At 47.6% G+C, this 24,265-nt stretch overlaps 1 protein-coding gene across 1 annotated transcript; it reads right to left on the reverse strand.

Moving 5' to 3' along the window:
* Positions 1 to 21,248: 21,248 nt before the first annotated feature.
* On the reverse strand, positions 21,249 to 23,177 carry LOC147099764 (ferritin heavy chain B-like). The gene is made up of 3 exons (XM_085969365.1): positions 23,016 to 23,177; positions 22,165 to 22,311; positions 21,249 to 21,403 (listed from the first exon to the last, which is right to left on the reverse strand). The coding sequence occupies exons 1-3, from the start codon at positions 23,115 to 23,117 to the stop codon at positions 21,266 to 21,268; spliced, it is 387 nt and encodes a 128-aa protein (XP_085825491.1). The 5' UTR covers positions 23,118 to 23,177; the 3' UTR covers positions 21,249 to 21,265.
* Positions 23,178 to 24,265: the final 1,088 nt, after the last annotated feature.

The raw sequence follows: 24,265 nt of genomic DNA on the forward strand, positions 1-24,265 counted from the left end.
AGTAAGAAGCTGGAATTTAACCAACCCCCCCAAACTCCTACTATTTATACCGCTGGATAATCCAGGGCGTGGCCGCCTAGATGATGAGTGACATTCCTCAATACCCAATCAGAAGTGGCAGCCTCTCTCAGAGCACCAATCAAGTAAAGGGAGGAGGGGAGATGACTCCCAGAGCCAATCAGAACTTTGAGTGCATAATTGGGCTGGAGAACCAAATTTTAATTTGATTATTAAGGTTTATTTGAAGTTTTATTGGTTTATTACAGTTTTATTGGTTTATTTACAGTTTTAATGGTTTATTTACAGTTTTTATCTGTCTAAATTTATGGTTTTACCAAAAGAGGAACCAAATTTTAATTTGATTATTAAGGTTTATTTGGAGTTTTATTGGTTTATTTACAGTTTTATAGGTTATTTACAGTTTTTATTTGTCTAAATTTATGGGTTCACAAAAAAGAGGATCAGAACTTTGAAAAATGAGTGTCATTGGCTGACAGGGCAATAAGGACCCCAAGGGCAGGGGATGGTAGCCTAGTGGTTAAGTTACTGAACTAGTCATCCAGAGGCCTTGAACTAATGATCTGAAAGACCTGGGTTTAAATTCCCACAGCAGCTGGGGAATTTAAATTTATAGAAAAAAAAGAAGCATCCCAATCGCCCTGACTTTTCTCAAACACAGTTTGAATATCTGGAATCACAGGCTTATCTTTAGGCTAATCGATTGGGACGATTAAATCATCAATCGGAAACACTTAAACCATAAGTGGCCCCTTTTTAAAGGGGCACAAACATTAAGTTCCAAATTATGACAAAACCAACATAAAAACCTTTAAAATTATAATTGAGTTCCCTGGATCCACTCTGCACTCCAGACCCTCTGGTGCCCACCGGTTATGGAAAGCCTCAAAGGGAACCGTCAGACACCGCGTGCTCCCTCTTCAGGGACACCCAGGCATTGGTTGTAGCCGCGGAAGGGAGGCGGGCAGCTGGAGCGAACACCCCCCCCATCGACCGCGCTCTGCCTGGACCAGTTGAGGGCCACCTTGCCCGGGTTAATTGAATCCTCCGTTGTTTGCGAGTCAGTGTCTTTTTAATAGTTCTGCGTGGTTCAGTGGGTTGGTCATTTTCAGGTATCTGCGGGTTTGAGGCAACATCCAACCAGATCAGTGAGTCTGCAAAGCGGGTCAGGTGAATTGAAAGAGCGTGTGATGAATGTGACAAACACAAGCGCTCAGAAGTAAGAGAGGAAATAGCAGAGGCTCTGACCATCATTTTCCAATTTTCTCTGGCAGAGGACTGGAGGACTGCTAACGTGGTACCGATGTTTGAAAAGGGACCATGTACAGCAGTCACCTCAAAGCACGGGAGAGGTACCACCAACGCTGCCTCTGCAAGATCCTGCAAATCCATTGGCAGGAGAGGCGCACCAACGTCAATGATCTCGCTCAGGCCAACATCCCCAGCATCGAAGCTTTGACCACGCTCGATGAGCTCCGATGGACGGGTCACATTGTCCGCATGCCCGATACGAGACTCCCAAAACAAGCGCTCTACTCGGAGCTCCGGCACAGCAGGAGAGCCCCAGGTGGGCAGAGGAAAGGCTTCAAGGACACCCTCAAAGCCTCCTCGAAAAAGTGTCACATCCCCACCGACACCTGGGAATCCCTGGCCCAAGACCGCACAAAGTGGAGTCGAAGAATCCGGGAAGGCGCCAAACACATCGAGTCTCTTCGCCGGGAGCAAGTGGAAGCCAAGCGCAGGCAGCGCAAGGAGCGCATGTCAACCCAAGCACCCCACCCACCCGCCCCTTCGACCACCGTCTGCCCCACCTGTGACAGAGACTGTAGGTCCCGCATTGGACTCATCAGTCACCTGAGAACTCGTTTTTAATGTGGAACCAAGTCATCCTCGGTTCGGAGGGACTGCCGAAGAAGAAGAAGAAGAAGTTTAAAAATGGAGAATGGGATAGACTGAATAATTACAGGTCAGTCAGCCTAACCTCGGTGTTGGGAAAATTATTGGAAACTGTAGTGTATGTAACTGTTCTACCTTTAAGAGAACTATATTAGGTGTGGCACTACTTTATCCTGGCTGGGGTATAATGTAATACCGACGGTGACCACACCGGTATATAAGTGCTGTGGCAGAACTTATTGGGCAGATTCGCCCTGACCTTCGAATAGTAAAGTCCTGTTTAAGTTACTCTTGTAGTCTGTGTATTACTTCGCTATACAACCCACAGACTTTACAGTGGCGACGAGTTCGATCTTACCCTGCGGCAACAATACTTCTGAAGAAGTAAACGAGTGTTGAGAAGAGGCACCAGCCCTCGTCGTTTTGCTGAGAGAAAACTCGAGTCTGCAGACCAAGAAAGGAGGAAGATTTCAAACACGAAGTCTTCCATCAGCAACAGGCACGGATTGTCCCTTCTGCCACGGTGGTGAATGAGCCGATCAACACGAGAAGCAAGTCGGCCACGGTGACTGTGAGTAAAGGGAAAATAGAAACAAATAAACGGAGGATAAGGGCGGTGCACTCGACCACGGTCGAGGGGGAAAGGAGCCGGACAGAAGTCGGGCCCAGAGGCGCTGAGACTGGGGCAGCGTGGAGCAGAAGCCGCGGTACAAACGGGCCGGGGAGCGTCGTGAGACGACTAGACCGCGACGGCGAAAAAGGCCGGACAAATACCGCGACCACGAGGCGCTGCGACCGGGATCGTAAGGCGCGGGAAGATATAAACATAAATAAGCCACGGAGAACTCAGCCGCAGCCGGGGAGGAAAGCACCGGACTGCGAGAAGCTGGGAGGCGCGATTGGGGTGAAAAAGGCCAGACAGTGACTGAGGCCACGAAGCGCTGCAACCGGATCGTAAGGCGCGGGAAGAGATAAAAATAAATAAACCGCGGAGAACGCATCCGCAGCCGGGGAGGAAGCACCGGACTGCGAGAGGCTGGGAGGAACGATTGGGTGAAAAAGGTCGGACAGTGACCGAGGCCACGAAGCGCTGCGACCGGGATCGTAAGGCGCGGGAAGAGATAAAATAAATAAATCGCGGAGAACTCAGCCGCAGCCGGGGAGGGAAGCACCGGACTGCGAGAGGGCTGGGAGGCGCGATTGAGAGCCGCGCGAGTGGGAGAGACAGAGCCCGAGCGAGAGCCGCGCGAACGGGAGAGACAGAGCCCGAGAGAGAGCGAGCGAGAGCCGCGCGAGCGGGAGAGACAGAGCCCGAGGAAGACGGAGCGAGATCCAGCCCAGCGGCTGAAACTGTTCGCCGTCAACGGGTTGTACCCAGCACCGGAGAGACAGAGCCCGAGCGAGGGAGACTGAGCGAGATCCAGCCAGCGGCTGAGACCGTTCGCCGTCAACGGGCTGTACCCAGAGCTGGTTGCCCGGCCGAGAGAAGGGAACGCGCTGAAGCCGAAGCGCAGGCTGCGAACCCCGAAAGCCAGCGGCTGTCGCCCGAGGGAAAAGCTTACCCCTCCTGCCAGGGGAAGAAAAGCGGGAACCGCCATCTTGAAAGTGGGCGGGGAAAGAAGATAAGCGCGGGAAACCGCGGGAAGCCGCCAGTAGGCGGAGAAAAAGACAGAAGCGGGAACCGCCATTTTGAAAGGGGCGGGGAAAGAAGATAAGCGCGGGGAAACCGCCATCTTGGAAAAAAAAAAGAGTTAAAGAAATATTTCGTTGTTGTTTATCAGGGAGGTGAAGATGCCTAAGCGTGGTAACATCAACGATTTCGATTCCGAGGTAGAAGATTGGGCCACGTATGTAGAACGCATTGAGATATATTGTGAGGCCAATAAAATAGAGGATGATGATAAAGCTATAACCTTGCTAAACTCGATGGGGGCGAAGACATACGGGCTATTGAAGCATCTTCTAGCACCAGTTAAACCGGCGGATCAAACCTTCGATAATATTGTTGCTGTTCTGAAGGATCACTTGAACCCCACACCGCTGATGTTGGCGGAACGATTCAAATTTTATGCGAGAACGCAACGGAAAGAGGAAAGCAACGCGGAATACTTGGTCGAACTGCGTAGGCTAGCGAAATACTGCCAGTTTGGAAGAAATCTGACAGAGGCATTGCGAGACAAGTTCGTGTGCGGGTTGTCGAAGGAAGGAACGCAAAAGCGACTGCTCGAAGAGAACGACCTTACACTGGATAGGGCTGTCCTTATTGCAGCATCACACGAAGCCGCAGCGAAAGGAACTGCGGAAATGCAGCTGAAGGCAGCGGTCCTCAGTGTGGATCAAATTACTTCGGGTGCAACGAAATGTTATCGTTGTGGGAAGACAACACACGACCAGAACCAATGCTGGTTTAAAAACCAGGACTGTAGGAAATGTGGCAAACTGGGTCACATAGCCAAAGTATGCCGGTCAGGGAAGAAGACCAATAACCAAAAAAAAAAGCCATCACAGGAAAAGTACAACAAAGTACACAAGGTGGTTGAGAAGAGTTCAGATGAACAGAATTCGGATTCAGACCCAAGCGGCCAGGAACTGGGTAGTCTGAGAATTCATAATGTGAGTAAGGAAGCTGACCTACAAACTATCTGGGTCATGCTAAAAATAGCCGGAGTCCAAGTGAGAATGGAATTGGACACTGGATCAGCCCTATCAGTCATAAATTGAAGGGATTACAACCGGCTATTCTCACATATACCCTTGAGAGATACCAAGTTCGTATTGCAGGCATACACGGGGCATAAAGTATACCCCATGGGAAAGATAAGAGTCAAGGTGAGAGACAGGGGCAAAGAACACCCCGGAATGGACTATACGTACTACCTGAGGGAGGACCACCACTTCTAGGATGGGAGTGGATCAAGAAAATAGACATGGAATGGCACTACCTCAAAGCAATAACGAGTGAGGACTCGGGGCAGACAATCAGCTCAGACTCTGAAACGGATGACGATAAGACCAGCCCAAGCATGAAAGACAAGTCTAAAATGAACTTGCTGACTAAGGTTGGTAGAACGAATGTGGGCATAAAGGCTTATGCTCCAGAGGAGAACAAAGTTTCAGAACAGTATTCCTCTGAACAACAACAACATAGCTTGACAGAGAATTCTGAGTCTGTTCAAGTTACAGACATATATATTACTGAGGAACATCGAGCTCGAACGCAAACTTATTTCAGATTACGACAGCAACTAGAACAATTGAATTGCCGTCTCGAGCAAGAGATGAAAGCAATGAAAAAGTTCTATGATACCGAATGGGAGAATCTGGAAAGACAACAGAAGCAGCTGGGGAAGAAAAGGGAGCAGGAGCACACAAACCATCTGCACGAGGAGGCCAAACGAATCAAAGCTGATTCGGCTTCTGAAGGGGCGTGCTCCAATCCGGTGGAACAAGATGTGCCGCAACTGAAGGCGCTTGTTAGCAGGTTGCAGGCAGAAAAAGCTGAGTTGGTCGACATGACTTCCGAGCTCCTACTGAAGTTGGGTGCAGCATCACCGGACGATTCATTAGTGGAAATTCGAATGATGGGGGCTGCGGATGATGGCGAAGTAGAAGCAGCAAAGGAGCCCCAGGACAAGGTTCTAAACAGCCCTGCAGCTAATGGAAAAGGGATGAGGACAGAAGAGTTAACAGTCAGCCAACTCGTCCAGGGCAAGGTTATAAACAGCCCTGTAGTTAATGGAAAAGGGATGATGGCAGAAGAGTTAACAGTCAGCCAACTCATTCATATGCTGAGGGATAAAACTCTAAAATGGGAAAAACTTAAATACGAGCCTCAATCTTCAAAGGGAAGGGAGCTCTCAAAAGTCATTGGAAGAGCTGAGGTGGCAACCCAGACTGAGAAGTCTGCAGCAGAACAGCCCTTGGATGCCAAAAGTACGCTGACGCACGGCAATGTAGAACAACAGAATACTGAAACAGCTACTGCAGTAGAGGGATTGAATAGTCCGATCAATCAATCTCCGAATGAAGTTGAAGTATTGAAATCACAAATGAGGTCATTAGTAAAAGACTTGCAGGAAGCCCAGAAAAAGCGGGATGAATCTGAACGCATGATGAAGTCTCTTCAGGACAGATGTCGGGATTTGGAACAAAAGTCGGCTAACGTCCAGCTGGGTAAGGAAGAAATAGAAGACCCTCTCGCTGGCCTAGCTCAGGACGACACCGAATATTACCATGATCTGTTGAGTGACACTGAATATTACGAGGACCTGGTCTGCCCAGCTTGTGCCGAGAACTCCCAAAGTGCCGAAATCAGGATGAATCACTTAAAGTCTAAGGAACATAGGGAGATGGTGGCGTTACAGCTGGCAGCTGACAATGGAGCCCCGAGAGTCTCCAAGAAGCAAAAAAGGAAAAGACGAAGCAGAAGATGATAACCATCTGAACCATTATTACCTCTACCCGATCACACACGTGGTCCCCCGAACGGAGCCAAATCAGTTGGAAAGTAGGAAAATTTCCCAAGGCAATCCAACTGTTTTTTGTTTGTTTTAAAAAGTCAGCAATGCTGGTTCAGAAGTGATGGAAGTAAAGCTGTTAAGTCTAGGGAAGGACTATGGGATGAGTCCCTCGAGCAAGGTGACCCGACTACACCACGGAGGCGTGGTCCGGACCGAGTCAAGAAGATCAGAGACTGAATCTGTGAACTGTTTCCCGCAGAGGCTGAATCTGTGAACTGTTTCCGCAGAGACTACCTCTGTGAACTGTTGTAACATGAAGTTGGATATGTTATGATGTTATGTTAATGGGGAATAAGTATGTTGTAAGCTAAAAAGGGAGGATTGTAGTGTATGTAACTGTTCTACCTTTAAGAGAACTATTGTATGTAACCGTCCACCTTTAAGAGAACTATTTTAGGTGTGGCACTACTTTATCCTGGCTGCTGTATACTGTAATACCGACAGTGACCACACCGGTATATAAGTGCTGTGGCAGAATTTATTGGGCAGATTCGCCCTGACCTTCGAATAGTAAAGTCCTGTTTAAGTTACTCTTGTAGTCTGTGTATTACTTCGCTATACAACCCACAGACTTTACACCCTGGCCTGTGATTCCCCAAAAGCGGCCACACTATGAGCCAGGGACTCAATGGCCTGAGGCAACTGTCCCACAACCCCCATGAACTCCTTGTGGCGCCGCTCCGAATCTGCCGACATTTGATCAAGGAGGCGCACCTCCTGGGCGAGGTCCGTCTCCGGACTGGAGGCCGGACTCTCCCTCTGGGGAGAAGGCCGCCGTTCTGCCCGACCCTTCCCGCGTGCCTGGACGGCACTGGGCCCAGGAGCTACACCCCCCTGCAACACTTCCCCCTGGCTCTCCTCCAGGGAAGACGTGTCCCCTCCATTGCCATCCCCTGGCTCAGATGATGCTTCCCCCGATGTGCCGCCTTCCTGTTGGTCCTCGTCGTGCTCCTCTTCCGAGGGTCTGGCACTCTCTGCTTCAGGGACCTCCTCCTCACCAGCTGAAAGCAGGAAGGCACAAGAGTAGCTTTACAGTGAGGACAGGGCGTCAGCGAGGGAGGCATGAGTGGTGGCATTCAGCGCATTGGTCGGACAGTGGCAAAGGATGTAGATCTGATGCGCTAGGGGAACGAGAGAGGTCCAAACGGTCATGTCCTTACCATTGGGTCGCAGCACAGGGTCGGCATCTCCAATGGCAACAGGGCCAACCACCCGGCCACGCATGAGTCGAGCCACGCTCTCCTCCAGCTCACTGAGCTCCTGGAACTGGGCACGGCCTCCCCCGGTGACATTCTGGCTCTTCAAATTCCGGGCCATCTTGGCCTGCAAGAGAAAGGACGGCCTCTAAGTACATTGTGGTGGCCTGTTGTTGTGTGCACTGCCTCCCATGGTCGAATAGCTTGGCCAGTGTGGTGCCCTGTTGTTGTGTGCACTGCCTCCCATGGTCGAATAGCTTGGCCAGTGTGTTAAGTGCAGAAAGTGCTATTGAGGATCATGCCAGTGCCATAGCTGCGGGAGGAGAGCTGGCCATTAGGCCTTTGAGGTCCCTTTGCCCATAATGTGAGGTGCACATGCAAGGATGAGGAGGACACTGGAAAGGGTACTCACCTTGACCATCCGAGTGAGGTCGTTGTACTTCTTGCGGCATTGGTCCGCACTCCTGGGGACATCGCTGTTGACTGACACCCTGTGGGCGATTTTCCTCCAGGCTCTCCTGTACTGCCTCCTGGGAGCCTTCTTGCCACTGTCCGGGCACAAGATCTCCTTGTACCTTTCCAACCCCCTAACCAGCACCCTCAAAACATGCTGGGAGAAGCGCTGCACTCGTTCACGGGCCTTCTCCATGGCTTCAGGCGCTATTTGGGTCCACCAGCAGTGTTCAGGCCTAGCTGCAGGGCTTCACTATCCAGGGCGTGGCTGCAGACAAAGTCGACCCTTCCCCCTTTAAGAGCTGGCCGGCGTCAGGGTGTCTGCTGTCAATCAAAACATGACCGCACCTGCGCTGCGCCCGGCCTCGGCATTATCAGTCCGCACCGCCGGCTTAGCGCCTGAAGATAGGAGTGCAACACCAGTTTCAGCGCTCGCCCAAACTCTTGGCCAGATCTACTGAATTTCGGCGAAGTGACCTGCAGTTTCCGGCGGGCGCTAACTTTAGCGACCGCCCGACTTTACCGCCCCAAAAGTGGCTATACTGAATTTCTAGGCCCGTATCTTTTACTGTTTCTTCTTCTATTTGCTTTGATTTTGTGTCTGACACGGGCAGCGCAGCAGTGGCCATACTCACATGAACATCCACGTCTTCTTCAGTAGAGCTCACATGACTCATTGTGGGTGCTCGGGATAGTGCATCTGCTAACACTATGTATTTGCCTGGTGTGCAGATCAGTTCAAAGTCATATCTTTGCAGCTTCATCATGAGTCGTTGAATCCTTGGAGACATCTCATTCAGGTTCTTTTTCATGACGGCAACCAGTGGGCTGTGGTCTGTCTCAACTGTGAAGGTGGGAAGTCCATATATGTAGCCATGAAACTTTTCTAGTCCAACTACCAAGCCTAGACATTCCTTTTCAATCTGGGCGTATCGACACTCAGTATCAGTCATAGACCTGGAGGCATAGGCAACAGGCTTCCAATCTTCACCCTCTGCTTGTAGCAAGACCGCACCTAGGCCATCTTTTGATGCATCTGTTGACACTTTGATTTTGTTGTTGGGTCAAAGACGGTGAGTACAGGTGTGGTTGTCAGCACTGTTCTGAGGTTGATCCACTCTTGTTCATGTCTTTCTGTCCATGCGAACTCATTTGTTTTACGTAGCAGGTCTCGCAGACAGACTGTCTTGGCTGACAAGTTAGGAATGAACTTTCCAATGAAGTTTATCATCCCCATGATGCGTAGCACTCCTTTTTTGTCAGTGGGTCAGTGCATTTTGAGTACGGCGTTTACTTTTTCCATATCTGGCTCTATTCCTTTACCAGATAGATTATCTCCTAGGAAAGTGACTTCCTGGACGCCAAACTGACACTTGGCTTTGTTGAGCTTCAGTCCATTCCGGCATATGCTCTGTAGCACTTTAGTCAATCTCTCATTGTGTTCTTTCAGTGTGGAGCCCCAGATGATGATGTCATCAACATAGACCCGAACTCCTTCCAGACCTTCAATTATGTGTTCCATCGCTCTATGAAAGATTTCAGATGCAGATATTATCCCGAAAGGCATTCTGAGGAAACAATACCTGCCAAATGGTGCGTTGAAGGTACAGTATTTGGTGCTGTCTTCATCCAGTTTTAGTTGCCAAAATCCTTGTGAGGCATCGAGCTTTGTAAAGCATCTGGCACCTGACATTTCACTGGTGATTTCTTCTCGCTTGGGAATCTGGTAGTGTTCACGTTTTATGTTTGCATTTAAGTCCTTTGGATCCATGCATATTCTTAGATCATTGTTCTTTTTCTTGACACATACCATGGAGTTAACCCAGTCTGTTGGCTCTTCGACTTTCCTGATGACTCCTAGTGTGGTCATTCTGTCCAGTTCATTCTTGAGCCGGTCATGCAGGGGTGCTGGAACTCTTCGTGGAGCATATACCACTGGCTGAGCATCCTCCTTTAGCTGGATCTTGTAAGTGAATGGTAGAACTCCAAATCCTTTAAACACATCCTGGAAATTATTCACTACAGAATCCACCGAGTCATCTGGTCTGCTTATGGCACAGTTTATACGGTAGACTCTCTTGACCAGTTCTAAGTCTTCACAAGCTTTGTCACCCAGTAGTTAATCAAGTCCTTCAGCCACAACAGAAAACATGAGATGATGCACTTTGTCTTTGACTGTCACTTTAAGTCTGCATACACCTAAGCTATCTATTTTCTGTCCATTATAGTCCTTCAGTAGGACTGACTTTTTCTGTATTTTGGGCTTTTCTTTCATATTGTTAATGTCACTCATACTGATTAAGTTTGCTTTTGCCCCAGTGTCTAGTTTCAATGTAACTAATGCTCCATTTACCTGCAGTGGGATCATCCATTTGTCCTCTTTTACTGCATTGACGTTATGTTCAGCATTGTTTATTCCTGAGGTCTGCACATTTTCTGTATCCTTTTCTATATTGTCACATGACACCATTCCTACAAAAAATGTCTCACTTAAATCAGTGTCCTCAATCACATTAACTCAGACTTGTTGCCCTTTCTTTGTTTTTACTTTTGAAAAGCATTGTTTGGCAAAGTGATTCTTTCCATGACATTTTGTGCACATTTTCCCAAACGCTGCACATTGTTTTAACTGGTGTTTGTAACCACAGCGTTTACAATTAAAAATTCCTTCCTCCGATTGCTTTTCACTTCTGTTCTGCCCATGTTTCTTCCCCTTGTAGGACACATCACCGACAGCAGCACTTGCTGCAATCGCATCATCATTGATTTCACTGAAAGTCTTGGCATGCTTTTGAGCTAGCTCGCTAGCTTGGCATATTTTCACAGCAATTTCCAATGTCAGTTCGGTTTCTCTCAGCAGTCGTTCCCTGACTTTTTTTTATCATGAATACCAAACACAATCTGGTCACGAATCATGGATGCTTTCAGCTCAGAGAAATTACATGTCTGTTGTAGTGTATGTAACTGTTCTACCTTTAAGAGAACTATTGTATGTAACCGTTTACCTTTAAGTGAACTATTTTAGGTGTGGCACTACTTTATCTTGGCTGCTGTATACTGTAATACCGACAGTGACCACACCGGTATATAAGTGCTGTGGCAGAACTTATTGGGCAGATTCGCCCTGACCTTCGAATAGTAAAGTCCTGTTTAAGTTACTCTTGTAGTCTGTGTATTACTTCGCTATACAACCCACAGACTTTACAGTGGCGACGAGTTCGATCTTACCCTGCGGCATCAATAATTCTGAAGAAATAAACGAGTGTCGAGAAGAGGCACCCGCCTTCGTCGTTTTGCTGAGAGAAAACTCGAGTCTGCAGACCAAGAAAGGAGGAAGATTTCAAACACGAAGGCCTAGAAATTCACTAGCCTTAGCGCCGCTTTTGAGGCGCTAGAGGGACTAGCGCCAGAGTTATGGCCAGTTGAAAAATTCCCTGGGGCCCTAAAGCGGCGTTGCACCGGTAGCGCTGCGCCGGCACCGATGACGTCATCGGTGTGCGCAGCGTCCCGGTTGCCATGCCGACGGGCCCCAGCGCCGAAATTCAGTTGCGGCCGCCTCGCCCGTGGCAGCCGCAACTAAGACTCTGGCAACAGAGTCCAACATGTGTTTGCGCCGGCGCATTAAAGGCCCCGTGGTGGCCGGCCGCTTTCACGCCGGCCGCCTGCCCGCAGCTCCCTCCCCGGACTTCTCCCCCCCCCCGCCGCCCCTGGAACAGATGCAAGCCCGGCACTTGTCCGAGGTGCCGGGCTCATTTTTAAACAGATTTGCGCGGGCCGCGGCCGGGTGCAGGCAGCTCCTCCTTAACGGAAGGAGGAGGCCTGCACTTCCCCAGCCTGCCGCACCGCATCGGGTGCCGCAGCGCCGGAATTGCGGCGCTAAACGGCAGTTAGCGCCCTTTTCCAGGCGCTAAGACCCTTCAGGAGCGCCGGCAGCCATTTGGGCGCGGCGCTACTGAATTTTTGGCGCGCGCAGGGGAAATTAGCGCCGGCACTAACTTCCGGCGCTGAAGCCCTGGCTAAGCCAAAACCCAATTTCTAGGCCGAAGTCTTCCATCAGCAACAGGCATGGATTGTCCCTTCTGCCACGGTGGTGAGTGAGCCGATCAACACGAGAAGCAAGTTGGCCACGGTGACTGTGAGTAAAGGGAAAATAGAAACAAATAAACGGAGGATAAGGGCAGTGCACTCGACCACGGTCGAGGGGGAAAGGAGCCGGACAGAAGTCGGGCCCAGAGGCGCTGAGACTGGGGCAGCGTGGAGCAGAAGCCGCGGTACAAGCGGGCGAGGGCGCGTCGTGAGACGGCTAGACCGCGACGGCGAAAAAGGCCGGACAACTACCGCGACCACGAGGCGCTGCGACCGGGATCGTAAGGCGCGGGAAGATATAAAAATAAATAAGCCACGGAGAACTCAGCCGCAGCCGGGGAGGAAAGCACCGGACTGCGAGAAGCTGGGAGGCGCGATTGGGGTGAAAAAGGCCAGATAGTGATTGAGGACACGAAGCGCTGCGACCGGATCGTAAGGCGCGGGATGATATAAAATAAATAAACCGCGGAGAACGTAGCCGCAGCCGGGGAGGGAAGCACCGGACTGCGAGAGGGCTGGAGGCGCGACTGGGAGCCGAGCGAGCGGGAGAGACAGAGCCCGAGCGAGGAAGGCTGAGCGAGAGCCAGCCCAGCGGCTGAAACTGTTCGCCGCCAACGGGTTGTACCCAGCACCGGCTGCCCTGCCGAGAGAAGGGAACGCGCTGAAGCCGACGCGCAGGCTGCAAACCCGAAAGCCAGCGGCCGTCGCCCGAGGGAAGCTTACCCCTCCGGCCAGGGGAAGAAACGCGGGAAGCCGCCAGTAGGCGGGGAAGAAGACAGAAGTGGGAACCGCCATTTTAAAGTGGGCGGGGAAAGAAGATCAGCGCGGGAAACCGCCATCTGAAAAAAAAAAGTTAAAGAATATTGTTGTTGTTTCTCAGGAAGAGTGTGAAGATGCCTAAGCATAGTAACAGCAACGGTTTCAATGCCGAGGTGGAAGATGGCCCACGTATGTAGAATGCATCGAGATATATTGTACGGCTAATAAGATAGCAAATTATGAAAAAGCTCTAACCTTATTAAATTCAATGGGTGCGAGGACATACGGGTTATTGAAGCATCTTCTATCACCAGCTAAACCGGCAGATCAGTCTTTTGAGAATATTGTTGCTGTCCTGAAGGATCATTTTAACCCCGCACCGCTGATGTTAGCGGAACGATCTAAATTTTACGGGAGAACACAACGAAAAGAGGAAAGCAACGCGGAGTACTTGGTCGAGCTGCGTAGACTAGCGAAATACTGCCAGTTTAGAGGAAATCTGACAGAGGCATTGCGAGACAAGTTCGTGTGTGGATTGTCAAAGGAAGGAACGCAAAAACGACTACTCGAAGAGAACAATCTTACACTTGATAAGGCTGTCCGTATTGCAGCATCGCACGAAGCCGCAGCGAGAGGCACGGCGGAAATGCAGCGGAAGACAGCGGTACTCAGTGTGGATCAAATGACTTCGGGTACAACGAAATGTTCTCTTTGTGGGAAGACAACACACGACCAGAACCAATGCTGGGTTAAAAACCAGGACTGTAGGACATGTGGCAAGCTTGGCCACATAGCTAAGGTATGCCGGTCAGGAAAGAAGAACAACAATAATAAGTCACCGCACAAGAAGTACAGAAAGGTACATGAGGTGACTGGGAAGAGTCCAGAGGAACAGAATTCGGACTCAGACTCCAACAGCAAGGCACTAGGTAGTCTGAGGATTCATAATGTGAGTAAAGAAGCTGACCGACAAACTATCTGGATCACACTACAGATTGCAAAAGTCCAAGTGAAGATGGAAGTGGACACCGGATCGGCGTTGACGGTCATGAATAAGCATGATTACAAAAAGTTATTCAAACATATTCCCCTACGGGATACGCAGATAGTATTGCAGACATACACGGGGCACAAAGTATACCCCATCGGGAAGATAGAAGTCAAGGTGAGATACAAAGACAAAGATCACCGAAGGATGGACTTGTATGTGCTGCCCGAGGGAGGTCCACCACTTCTGGGACGGGAGTGGATCAGGAAAATAAAGATAGACTGGCATTCACTAAACACAATGACGGTAGATTCTGGGAAGGAAGAGGTCAAACCTGAACGGTTGTCCAGAATATTGGACGAAGCTAAAGAGGTATTCCAGCAAGGACTGGGAACACTGAGAGGAATTAAAGCAAAAATCAAGATTGCAGAACATGCAAGCCCAAAATTTTTCAAAGCCAGATCGGTACCTTACGCGATACGACCTGCTGTGGAGGCAGAACTGGAAGAGCTTGAACGTTCAGGGGTACTGTCTAAGGTGGACTGGAGTGAGTGGGCCACGCCCATTGTTCCCGTCATGAAGTCTTCATCAAGTAACAAGCCAGGGGGACTGGGGAAGGTCCGCATCTGCGGAGATTTCAAGATCACAGTTAATCCGGTGCTTCACACGGTACAATACCCACTTCCGCGGATTGAGGATATCTTTGCTTCATTGTCTGGCGGGCAACACATCACCAAGATTGACCTGGCACAGGCAGACTTGCAAATGGAAGTCGAGGAAGAGTCGCGCCAGTATCTCACAATCAACACACACAGAGGCTTGTATCGTTATAATAGACTGGTTTTTGGAGTAGCTTCGGCTCCAGCAATTTGGCAGAGGGCAATGGAGCAGGTCTTACAAGGTGTTCCAAGCACACAGTGTTACTTGGACGATATCCTGATTACGGGAGAAGACGAGGAGGAACACCTCACAAATTTGAAACTGGTGCTCACCAGGTTGAAGGAATATGGCCTTCGAGTTAATCGCCAGAAATGTGAGTTCTTCCAGAAACGGATCTCGTACTGCGGTCATGTCATTGACCAAGAGGGGCTGCACAAGTCGCCTGACAAGATAGAAGCTGTCGTGAAGGCCCCCGCTCCGGAAAACGTTTCACAGTTGAGATCGTTTCTGGGGTTGATTAATTATTATCACAAGTTTCTGCCAAATTTATCCACTGTGCTACATCCGCTGAATGCTCTGTTACGGAAAGAAGTGCCATGGAAGTGGAGCGAGGACTGTAAAAAGGCCTTTCGCAGAAGAAAGGCGTTGATTACCTCTGAGGAAGTGTTGGCTCATTTCAACCCAACGTTACCTCTTCGTCTAGCTTGTGATGCTTCTCCTTATGGAATTGGAGCAGTGCTTTCACACAAGTTACCAAATGGCTCGGAAAGGCCAGTCGCATTTGCGTCCCGATCGTTGACCTCCGCGGAGCGAAATTACGCTCAGATAGACAGGGAGGCCCTCAGCCTTGTGTGGGGAGTAAAGAAATTCAATCATTACTTGCAGGGCAAGAAGTTCACATTACTGACAGACCACCAGCCGTTGGTGTCCATATTCAACCCTAACAAGGCCGTTTCCACTATGACAGCGCAAAGGTTACAGAGGTGGTCCGTGTTACTTGGGGCACACCAATATGACATTGAATACAAAAGCTCCAAACAGCATGGAAAGGCTGATGGGTTATCGCGCCTACCGTTGCCGGTAGTAGAAGAGGCGGCTACAATGGACCCGGTAGAGATGTTCCACTCATCCATAGTAGAATGTCTACCAGTAACCAATTCGATGATCGAGAATGAAACAAGAAATGACCCGACTCTCTCACGGGTCTACGATCTAACAGTGGAGGGATGGCCAGCACATGGCGAACCAACACTGCCAGCATTTTCGCAACGGAAAGAACAGCTGTCAGTGTGCCGAGGAACCTTGATGTGTGGATCGAGAGTGGTGATTCCACCCAAACTTCAGCATAAGGTGCTAAAGGAACTTCACGAGGGGCATCTGGGTGGAGTAAAAATGAAGAACCTAGCAAGAGCGTTTGTGTGGTGGCCAGGTATTGATGGAGACATCGAGGAAATAACCAAGAGTTGTCTAGGATGCCAGAAGGTCCAAAACGCGCCACCACAAGCTCCTCTGCATCCATGGGAGTGGCCCTCATCTCCTTGGCAAAGGGTACACATCGACTTTGCTGGTCCATTTATGGACTCAATGTTTCTAATAGCGGTGGATGCACACTCCAAGTGGCCGGAGGTAATAAAGATGTCCTCCACCACCACGGAAAAAACCATCACAGTATTAAGGACCATGTTTGCCAGGAATGGGCTGCCGGAACAAGTCTGTTCTGATAATGGACCACAATTTGTGTCCGAAGAATTCAGGAAATTCTTAAAAAGCAATGGGGTCAAGCACTACACGTCAGCCCTATACCATCCCGCCACCAATGGCTTAGCTGAAAGGTTTGTCCAGACCTTCAAGAAGGCCATAAAGGCCATGGGTAATGAGAACATCAACTTACAACATAAGGTAGATAACTTCTTGTTGGCGTACAGGAATGCAACACATGCGGTCACAAATCAAACTCCCGCCATGATCTTTTTCAATAGAAGGCTAAGACGCCGGCTGGATTTGATTAAGCCAAACGTCAGAAGGGACGTAGAGAACCGGCAATTCCAGGGCCTGAATGAAAGGCCAACTAGATCTTTTCAGACAGGTCAACAAGTTTTGGCCCGGGACTACCGTACCGAGAAATGGCAGCCTGGAACTATTGTAAAAAGGCTAGGGCCGCTGCTGTATACAGTGTACATTGGTGACAGCATCATAAGGCGTCATGTTGACCAGATCATAGGGTCATCCACAAAGAGCCAACCTACTCCACAACCTTACATGGCTAATGTCGAAACAGAGATACCCAGAGCCCCTACCTCCGATCTGGTAATACTGGAATCAGATGATCCGGACACTGTCCTTCAAGCTGAATCGGCCTTGCCGGAAGAACCTACTACCCCACCGAAAACTACTACGCCACCGAGGCGTTATCCGGAGAGAGTCAGGAGACCTCCAGAGAGACTGAATCTGTGAACTGTTTTACATAATTTGTATATATGTTCTAATGATATGGTTAATGGGAAATAAGTATGTTGTAAGCTAAAAAGGGAGGATTATAGTGTATGTAACTGTTCTACATTTAAGAGAACTATTGTATGTAACCGTTTACCTTTAAGAGAACTATTTTAGGTGTGGCACTACTTTATCTTGGCTGCTGTATACTGTAATACCGACGGTGACCACACCGGTATATAAGTGCTGTGGCAGAACTTATTGGGCAGATTCGCCCTGACCTTCGAATAGTAAAGTCCTGTTTAAGTTACTCTTGTAGTCGGTGTATTACTTCGCTATAGAACCCACAGACTTTACATCTGTGCTTTCAGTTTCAGATCAGTCAAAAAGCTATCAAAAGTCTCATTTTGCTGCTGTGTCCGAGAACGGAAGATGTACCTCTCGTAGGTTTCATTCTTTTTGGGAGAACAATGTGTATCAAACTTCTTTAGCGCATCGTCTAATTTTTCTCTGTTCTCCTCTGGATTAAATACAAATGTATTAAATACCTCTATCGCCTGTGGGCCTGCAACCGTGAGCAGCAATGCTATTTTCCTTGTGCCTGGCTCCGTACCGTACCCGATGGCAGCGATGTAGAGTTCGAATTGTTGTTTAAAAGTCTGCCAATTGTAGTCGACATTTCCTGTGAGTTTCAAATGCTCTGGTGGCTTCAAATTCTCCATGTCGCATTGCACAATATTCAGCAGATCTTACCAATCCTGGTACCATGTTATGTTCATTAATAACTAGTTGTTTTTATTAAGAACAGCTAGCTTTTGCTAGACACTTTATTGAGCACATGTGGACTAGGTACAGTATCTGTACAGGCCTCCATCTTGACTGCTGCCTTGTGGGTAGCCTAGTGCATCGTGGGTTGCCCACTCTTATATACAGACAGCACCACCTAGAGTACCATTCCAGAATGACAGGTTACTGATCATTACAAAAACCTCCAGAACAGAGAAGAGTGAATTACATAAACATACAACACAGAAATAGGATGTTTGGCCCAACTCTCTTCCGCAAACAGCAGTTGATGCTCGGTCAAGTGTTAATTTTAAATCTGAGATTAATAGATTTTTGTTAACCAAAGGTATTAAGGGATATGGGGCAAAGGCGGGTATATGGAGTGAGGTCACAGATCAACCATGATCTCAATGAACGGAGGAACATGTTCGAGGGGCTCAATGGCCGCCTCCTGTTCCTATCCAGCTCATGTTGTTTATTCTCTACACAAGCAGTGGTCCTAATCCCATGTGGCTGCCCTGTTCCTATACCATGGCATCTAATCTCGTTTAGGTACATCATTGGAGAGAGGTTCAGTTGTAACTACAGTGGTGTTTGAACTTGGCTCCCACCAGCAGTAAAAGTGAAGGTGGTCTCCCCAGAGTGTCAGAACAATCATGGGTGTGCAAGACACGTGACGCATCAATCGGCTGAGCCATTACAAATGTCCAAAGAGCTTTCATTTCCCTTGTGGTGTGGAAAACCAATGTATTTTCCAGTTTAACTCCTAGAAACAGTCCAGCCAACATTTTATTATGAATCAGTCTATCCATGTATACTCGCTCAGTGCTGGAGAGAATATTTAAAGGGCCCTTGTGGCTTGGTATTTTCAAATGGAATTCATTCATTCCCTTTAGATGAACTATTTTTGGACAGCTTTAATGGATGTTTAATTTGTGGATTCTTCAGGAACACTCAGAAATCACCGCACACTTTGTGGGTTAAGGGCAGTCTTTTGGAACAGTTGTGGCCATTAGCAATATACCGAATAAATTATCGAAAATAATCTAGCTACTATTTGATCAGAATTAGCTAGTGGATCCCTACTGTCTTGTTTTGCACACTTTGTACAAAAATAATAAATTGCAGGACAACGGATTATTACAATTTATCTCTTTTAATGAAGCATCAAGTCTGTAAACTTTCTCAATCAATACAGCACCATGTGGACAAGATGGAGTTCGGACCCCTGGGTCTTCTGAACAATAGCAGTCCTTACAGATGCCTGCAGGCCAATGACAACGCAACATGTGATCACGTGAATACAATAGGTATTGCTTCGATGCCTCCGGGCCAATGATAATTCAGTATGCAAATGTTACACCTACAACAATGCTGCTGCAATAGAAAGTAAGTTAGTTTTTGGTAGAAAAATCATTGGCTTGAATAGGATTTATATGATTGTGGCAGAGACCACATAGGGACAGTAACACAATTCACTATGTATAGGCAATGTTATCGCTCCACGTTATGTACGGAACTTGGTTGGGTTATCGGAGCAGGGTCCCTTTAAGAGTCGTCGATTGTGTGTCGATGTCATAGCCCTGCGACGAGGCCGAGTCCCTCAGTCCATGCGGAGAGTTAATAAAGCTAACACGTGTTTTTCTTTGTTGCTATGAAAGTCTCGCTCTCTATTTCCGGTGACTCCTACATGATTACTGATTTAGCTTCACTTTACCCAACACCAACAAACTCCCCGTAGGACACACTACTGCTCGATTCAGACTAGTGCTTTACTTAATCCCAGACATCACGTATTGCCGTCGGTGGGGCTAGAAAAAGAAAGTAACCTGGGAAAGAAAGAGAATGATAAACAGAAATGATCCTGCCCAAATGGAAGTTTCTAAGATGGCCAACGCTGTACTGTGTACACATGTCACACAGCTTTGGCAATCTAGTGCGTGACTTGTGCCATCAGTCAAATGTAAAGACAGCTCAATAGCAGATCATTCCCCCACCTTTACAGGTAAAAGTCTGAAGCAAGACACCAGGCATGTACTCTCCCTTCTCCTGACTGAAGAGTCACTACTGTCAGCCCTAATTCAACCCCCTTCACCCTTCCCCATTTCTTTGTTTTAAACCACCACAGCTTAATGACTGTTTGCTGGCAGATGTTATAAAAAACCCTTTTCAGCAGGAACTGTTACCGAGAGCTCAGAAAACCATTAGAATCCTCTCCAGTGATGATTTGAAGATGTGGGCACAGCCATCCTGGGAGTGACTTCTGTATTTTGAACTTGGATCATATTACACAGCTGTGTATTGTGCAGTGGGATCTTAACCAGATCAGCTATTTAATTAAACAAAGACAAACCAGTTCAATGATGAATAACCTTTATTTCCATGTACTGTGACAGTTAGATGAGAAAACTGGGAAATAATGACAACCAAAGTATTCACCACCAGAAGTTGGTCACACTTCATTTCCAACCTGTATAGAACTAATGGTTCAAGAATCCCATTCAACTCAGGCTGTGCTTGTCAAACAGGTACTCTCCCATGCCATTCTCAGGGGCTCCCAGTCTCTTCAAGTTGGTGATGTGATCTCCAAGCTTCTTGATCATCTTCACTTGCTCATCCAAGTAGTGGGTCTCCAGGAAGTCACACAACTGAAAGTGAAAAACAAAGCACAATTAGCTCAGAGGAGACATCATCAAAGGCCTTCTGAGCTTCACCGCCCATGGAGATGGTCCTTTATCTTCTACTGGATGGGGTAACTGGTACAAGTGCTGCAGAGAAATAGGTGGATTGGACGTCAGATTAGATTTACTCCAGGAGTAATGCATTTACCAATTTAAAATTGGAAAGCAGAACCCCCTTCAGTTACAACTTCTCCTTTGGTGTCCCAATTTCAATCTGCTTTATGCACTGGCCTCATCTCAGTGAGATCCTGATGTTGAAGTCTTTTGTGAAAGATCATCAGAAAGCTATTGGGCATGGAGATATTGCTAAAGATCAGTGATCAGATTAAGCTCCCCAGATAGCCTTCAACTCACCCAAAACATGGCAAGTGTCAGCCATGGCTTACTGGTACCACTGCCAGTCAGAAGGCCCTGGGTTGTCCCATTTCAGAGAATTGAGTGAAAACCAACACTTCACTGCAGTACTGAGGGAGAGCTGCAATGTCAGAGGTATTGTCTTTTGGATAAAACAGTACACAAGGTCTTGTCTGCCCACATGGTACTATTTCAAAGAAAAAAAACTGGAATGTCAGTGTCCTGGCCAATATTTATCACTAACCAACTTAATAAAACAGACTATCTGGTGATTTCTCTCATTTCTGCAGCAGGATCTTGGTGTGCAGATTGACTGCCATGTTGCAAACATTACAATAATGACACTTCAAGAAGTACTGAATTGGCTGTAGTGTTTTTGGACACCGACGACAAGGAAGGCACTGTAGATATGCAAATCTTTCTTTAAATGAGACATTAGGAACTTACATGAGGGTCAGTGTTCCCAGTGGAGAGTTGGTGTAGATCCAACAGACTCTGGTTGACATCCTTCTCCAGCTGCAGAGCTCTCTGCATCACCACTAGGCCATTGCTCCACTCATCCTGCTCTGGTTTCTGAGAGTTTGTAGGGGTGGGGTATAGAGTAACATTGGAAGAAATTAGTTAACAGACTTGAACATTTCAGGAGTTAGTCAGATCACAACTCAATGTCATTCTTGATATTCTAAGCCAGGATTTTAACCAGACAGTTCATCAAGAATTCTCTTTGGAATGAGTTATTTGACTTGAAATCACAGCACTATAGGCTCTAAAGTGAGATCACCTAAAATGGAGCACAATATTCCAAATGAGGTCTATCTAGCAGTAATTGCAGTAACACTTCCTTGCTTTCTATTCTATGCCAGAACATGAAGCCCACCTTTCAATCAGCCTTTTGTCTCTGCAAGCTAGCTTCTAAATGACATCTGTACTGGGACACACCCCAAATCCCTACACTCTTACATCTGATGTGAACATCAACCACTTCCTTCCAGTCAACCCCCTAGCCAGTCTCCAATTTTGCCCTGGAGCTCACTATAGACCCTAGCTCAGCAGATCACTATTTGCACATTTAGATCATATGCACTAGTCACCATCCAGTGGTCTATTTTATACCAACTGCCTCCTACTCCACCCAGTTTTATTGGGGTCACAAGGTTGCTTCTAATGCACTTCCAATTTCTGCCAGCAATCTCCTGCCTTCTGAAAATCCATGCATACAACAATCATTGAGCCTCCTCTTGGAACAACTTCCATGACTCAGATAATCTAGTATGAGGTAACTAGCCTACTTTTCACAAAACCATGGCAATTCTTCAAAGTTTGCTGAATCTAACCTTGACATCCTCCAGGACAACACGCCCCCCACGCATATTCTGGAATTTCAGCAGTTTCTCAGCATGCTCACGTTCCTCATGTGACTGCTCCTTGAAGAACTCGGCAAAGTGACGCAGGGCAACATCATCCCGGTCAAAGTAATACGACTGCAGGTAGAGAGAAAAATGGAAAAGAGACAATTGAAATCTAGATCTGATCCATGGCCAACTCAAATGGTAGCAACACCAATACTTTCCAAATCCTTTTTGAATATGTTGGAAGCTCCTCATTGAAGTAGCTCAACAGAATAGGAGGTTATGTTACTAGAAAATATTAGCAAGCTTTAATGCTTTTTGGAATAAAGCTCTCAACTACACTTGGTCAAAATATCTGTGGTATCTTCTTTTGTTCCCAGATGAAAGTCTAAAAGCAGAGAAGGAAAAGAGCCAAATCTTTAAAATTAAATAGTTTAACACCATCCTCAGGTGAGAAAGACTAACAGGATTCACTCAATTAGAGGGGGATAAAAACTGGCCAGAACCAGCCAATGTTTCACTAACTAGTCACCCAATTCAATCTAATTGTTGCCATCCAAGTTGGAAGTTGACTAGTTTTAGTGAATCTTCAAGATGAACCCTCCATTACAAACTTGATGAAACCCTGGAGTTAGTTTCAAATATAAACACATCAGAATAGGACAGAGCTATTACAGAGCAGGAAAGAGTCCTTCTGCAAGATCACTGTCTTAAGACTGGGGAGGGCTATAGAGAGACCCTCTAAAGCCCATTCATTGACCTAGAGAAATTCTACCTGCTTAGAATAAAATAACAGCCTTAATTTTGAAATAGGACCCCAAAAATACAAAACTCACCATGGAGAGATAAACATAGGAGGAATAGAGCTCCATGTTGATCTGCTTGTTGACAGCATCCTCACAGTCCTTGTGATAGTTCTGACGCACTTGGGAGGCCATCTTAACTCTTCCTGTTGCAAAGCACTGAGCTCAAACTCCACTGTAGTAACAACCTAACCTCTACCCTCACAAGCTCCTGCATTTCAACAGGGTCTGGCATGATCAATGATGATTGACAATCCCTGTGAGCCAGTCAGGATCTTCCATCAATCCAGGCACCAATTAACAAAGGAGAGGGGGCGGTGTGTGATACCCAGAGCCAATCAGAGCTTTGGAATACAGAGGTTTGGATGATTATTCTGTGATGTCATTGCTGTTGGTTTCTTTGACTTTCCTCAAACTGAATTTGAAAGCGTCTCTGTTCTCAGAATCAGAGTTTCACAACATATCTCAAAGAGCTCGATGAAATTCCACCCTACAGATGGTGTCGAGCACAGCCGGCTCTAAGTTAACCCGTCTCTCGGAGAATTGATGGGCATCTCGGTGGCTCCAGAATGAGTCCGTGATACCAAGGTTCACAATGTTGACCACAATAGATTGAAAGAGACTGACCTACACCAGTCAGTCTGCAGTGGATCTGCAAAGCAGCCCACAACGAGTTGGGGAAATGGAAAGTGGATCAGTGGGGAGCTTCAGACAGAATCTGTTGCTCCGTCACTGTAAAGTGCGATGTGGACTTTTATCCCCATGAAATTTAAGAGCTGTAAAGTCCTGTGGTTAGTTTGCACTGTTTCCTCATCTCCTGCAAACCCCGGGTCTGTTTTGAGGAATGGTTTTATACCAGAAAGGTCAAGTGTCTCGTGTTTTCTCGACCGATGCTGCCTGACCTGCTGAGTGTCTCCAGCGTTTTCTGTTTTTCTTTGAGATTTCCAGTATCATAGAGTCATAGAGTAATACAGCACGGATAGAGGCCCTCGGCCCATCGTGTCCGCGCCGGCCATCAAGCCCTGTCTAATCTAATCCCATATTCCAGCATTTGTTCCGTAGCCTTGTATGCTATGGCATTTCAAGTGCTCATCCAAATGCTTCTTAAATGTTGTGAGGGTTTCTGCCTCCACAACCCTTTCAGGCAGTGAGTTCCAGACTCCAACCACCCTCTGGGTGAAAAAGTTCTTTCTCAAATCCCCTCTAAACCTCCCGCCCTTTACCTTGAATCTATGCCCCCTAGTTATTGACCCCTCTACTAAGGGAAAAAGCTCCTCAGCATC

This window comes from Somniosus microcephalus, chromosome 28 (genome assembly GCF_052327205.1).
Source record: "Somniosus microcephalus isolate GS21.2 chromosome 28, FLI_Smic_1.0, whole genome shotgun sequence".
NCBI lineage: Eukaryota > Metazoa > Chordata > Chondrichthyes > Squaliformes > Somniosidae > Somniosus > Somniosus microcephalus.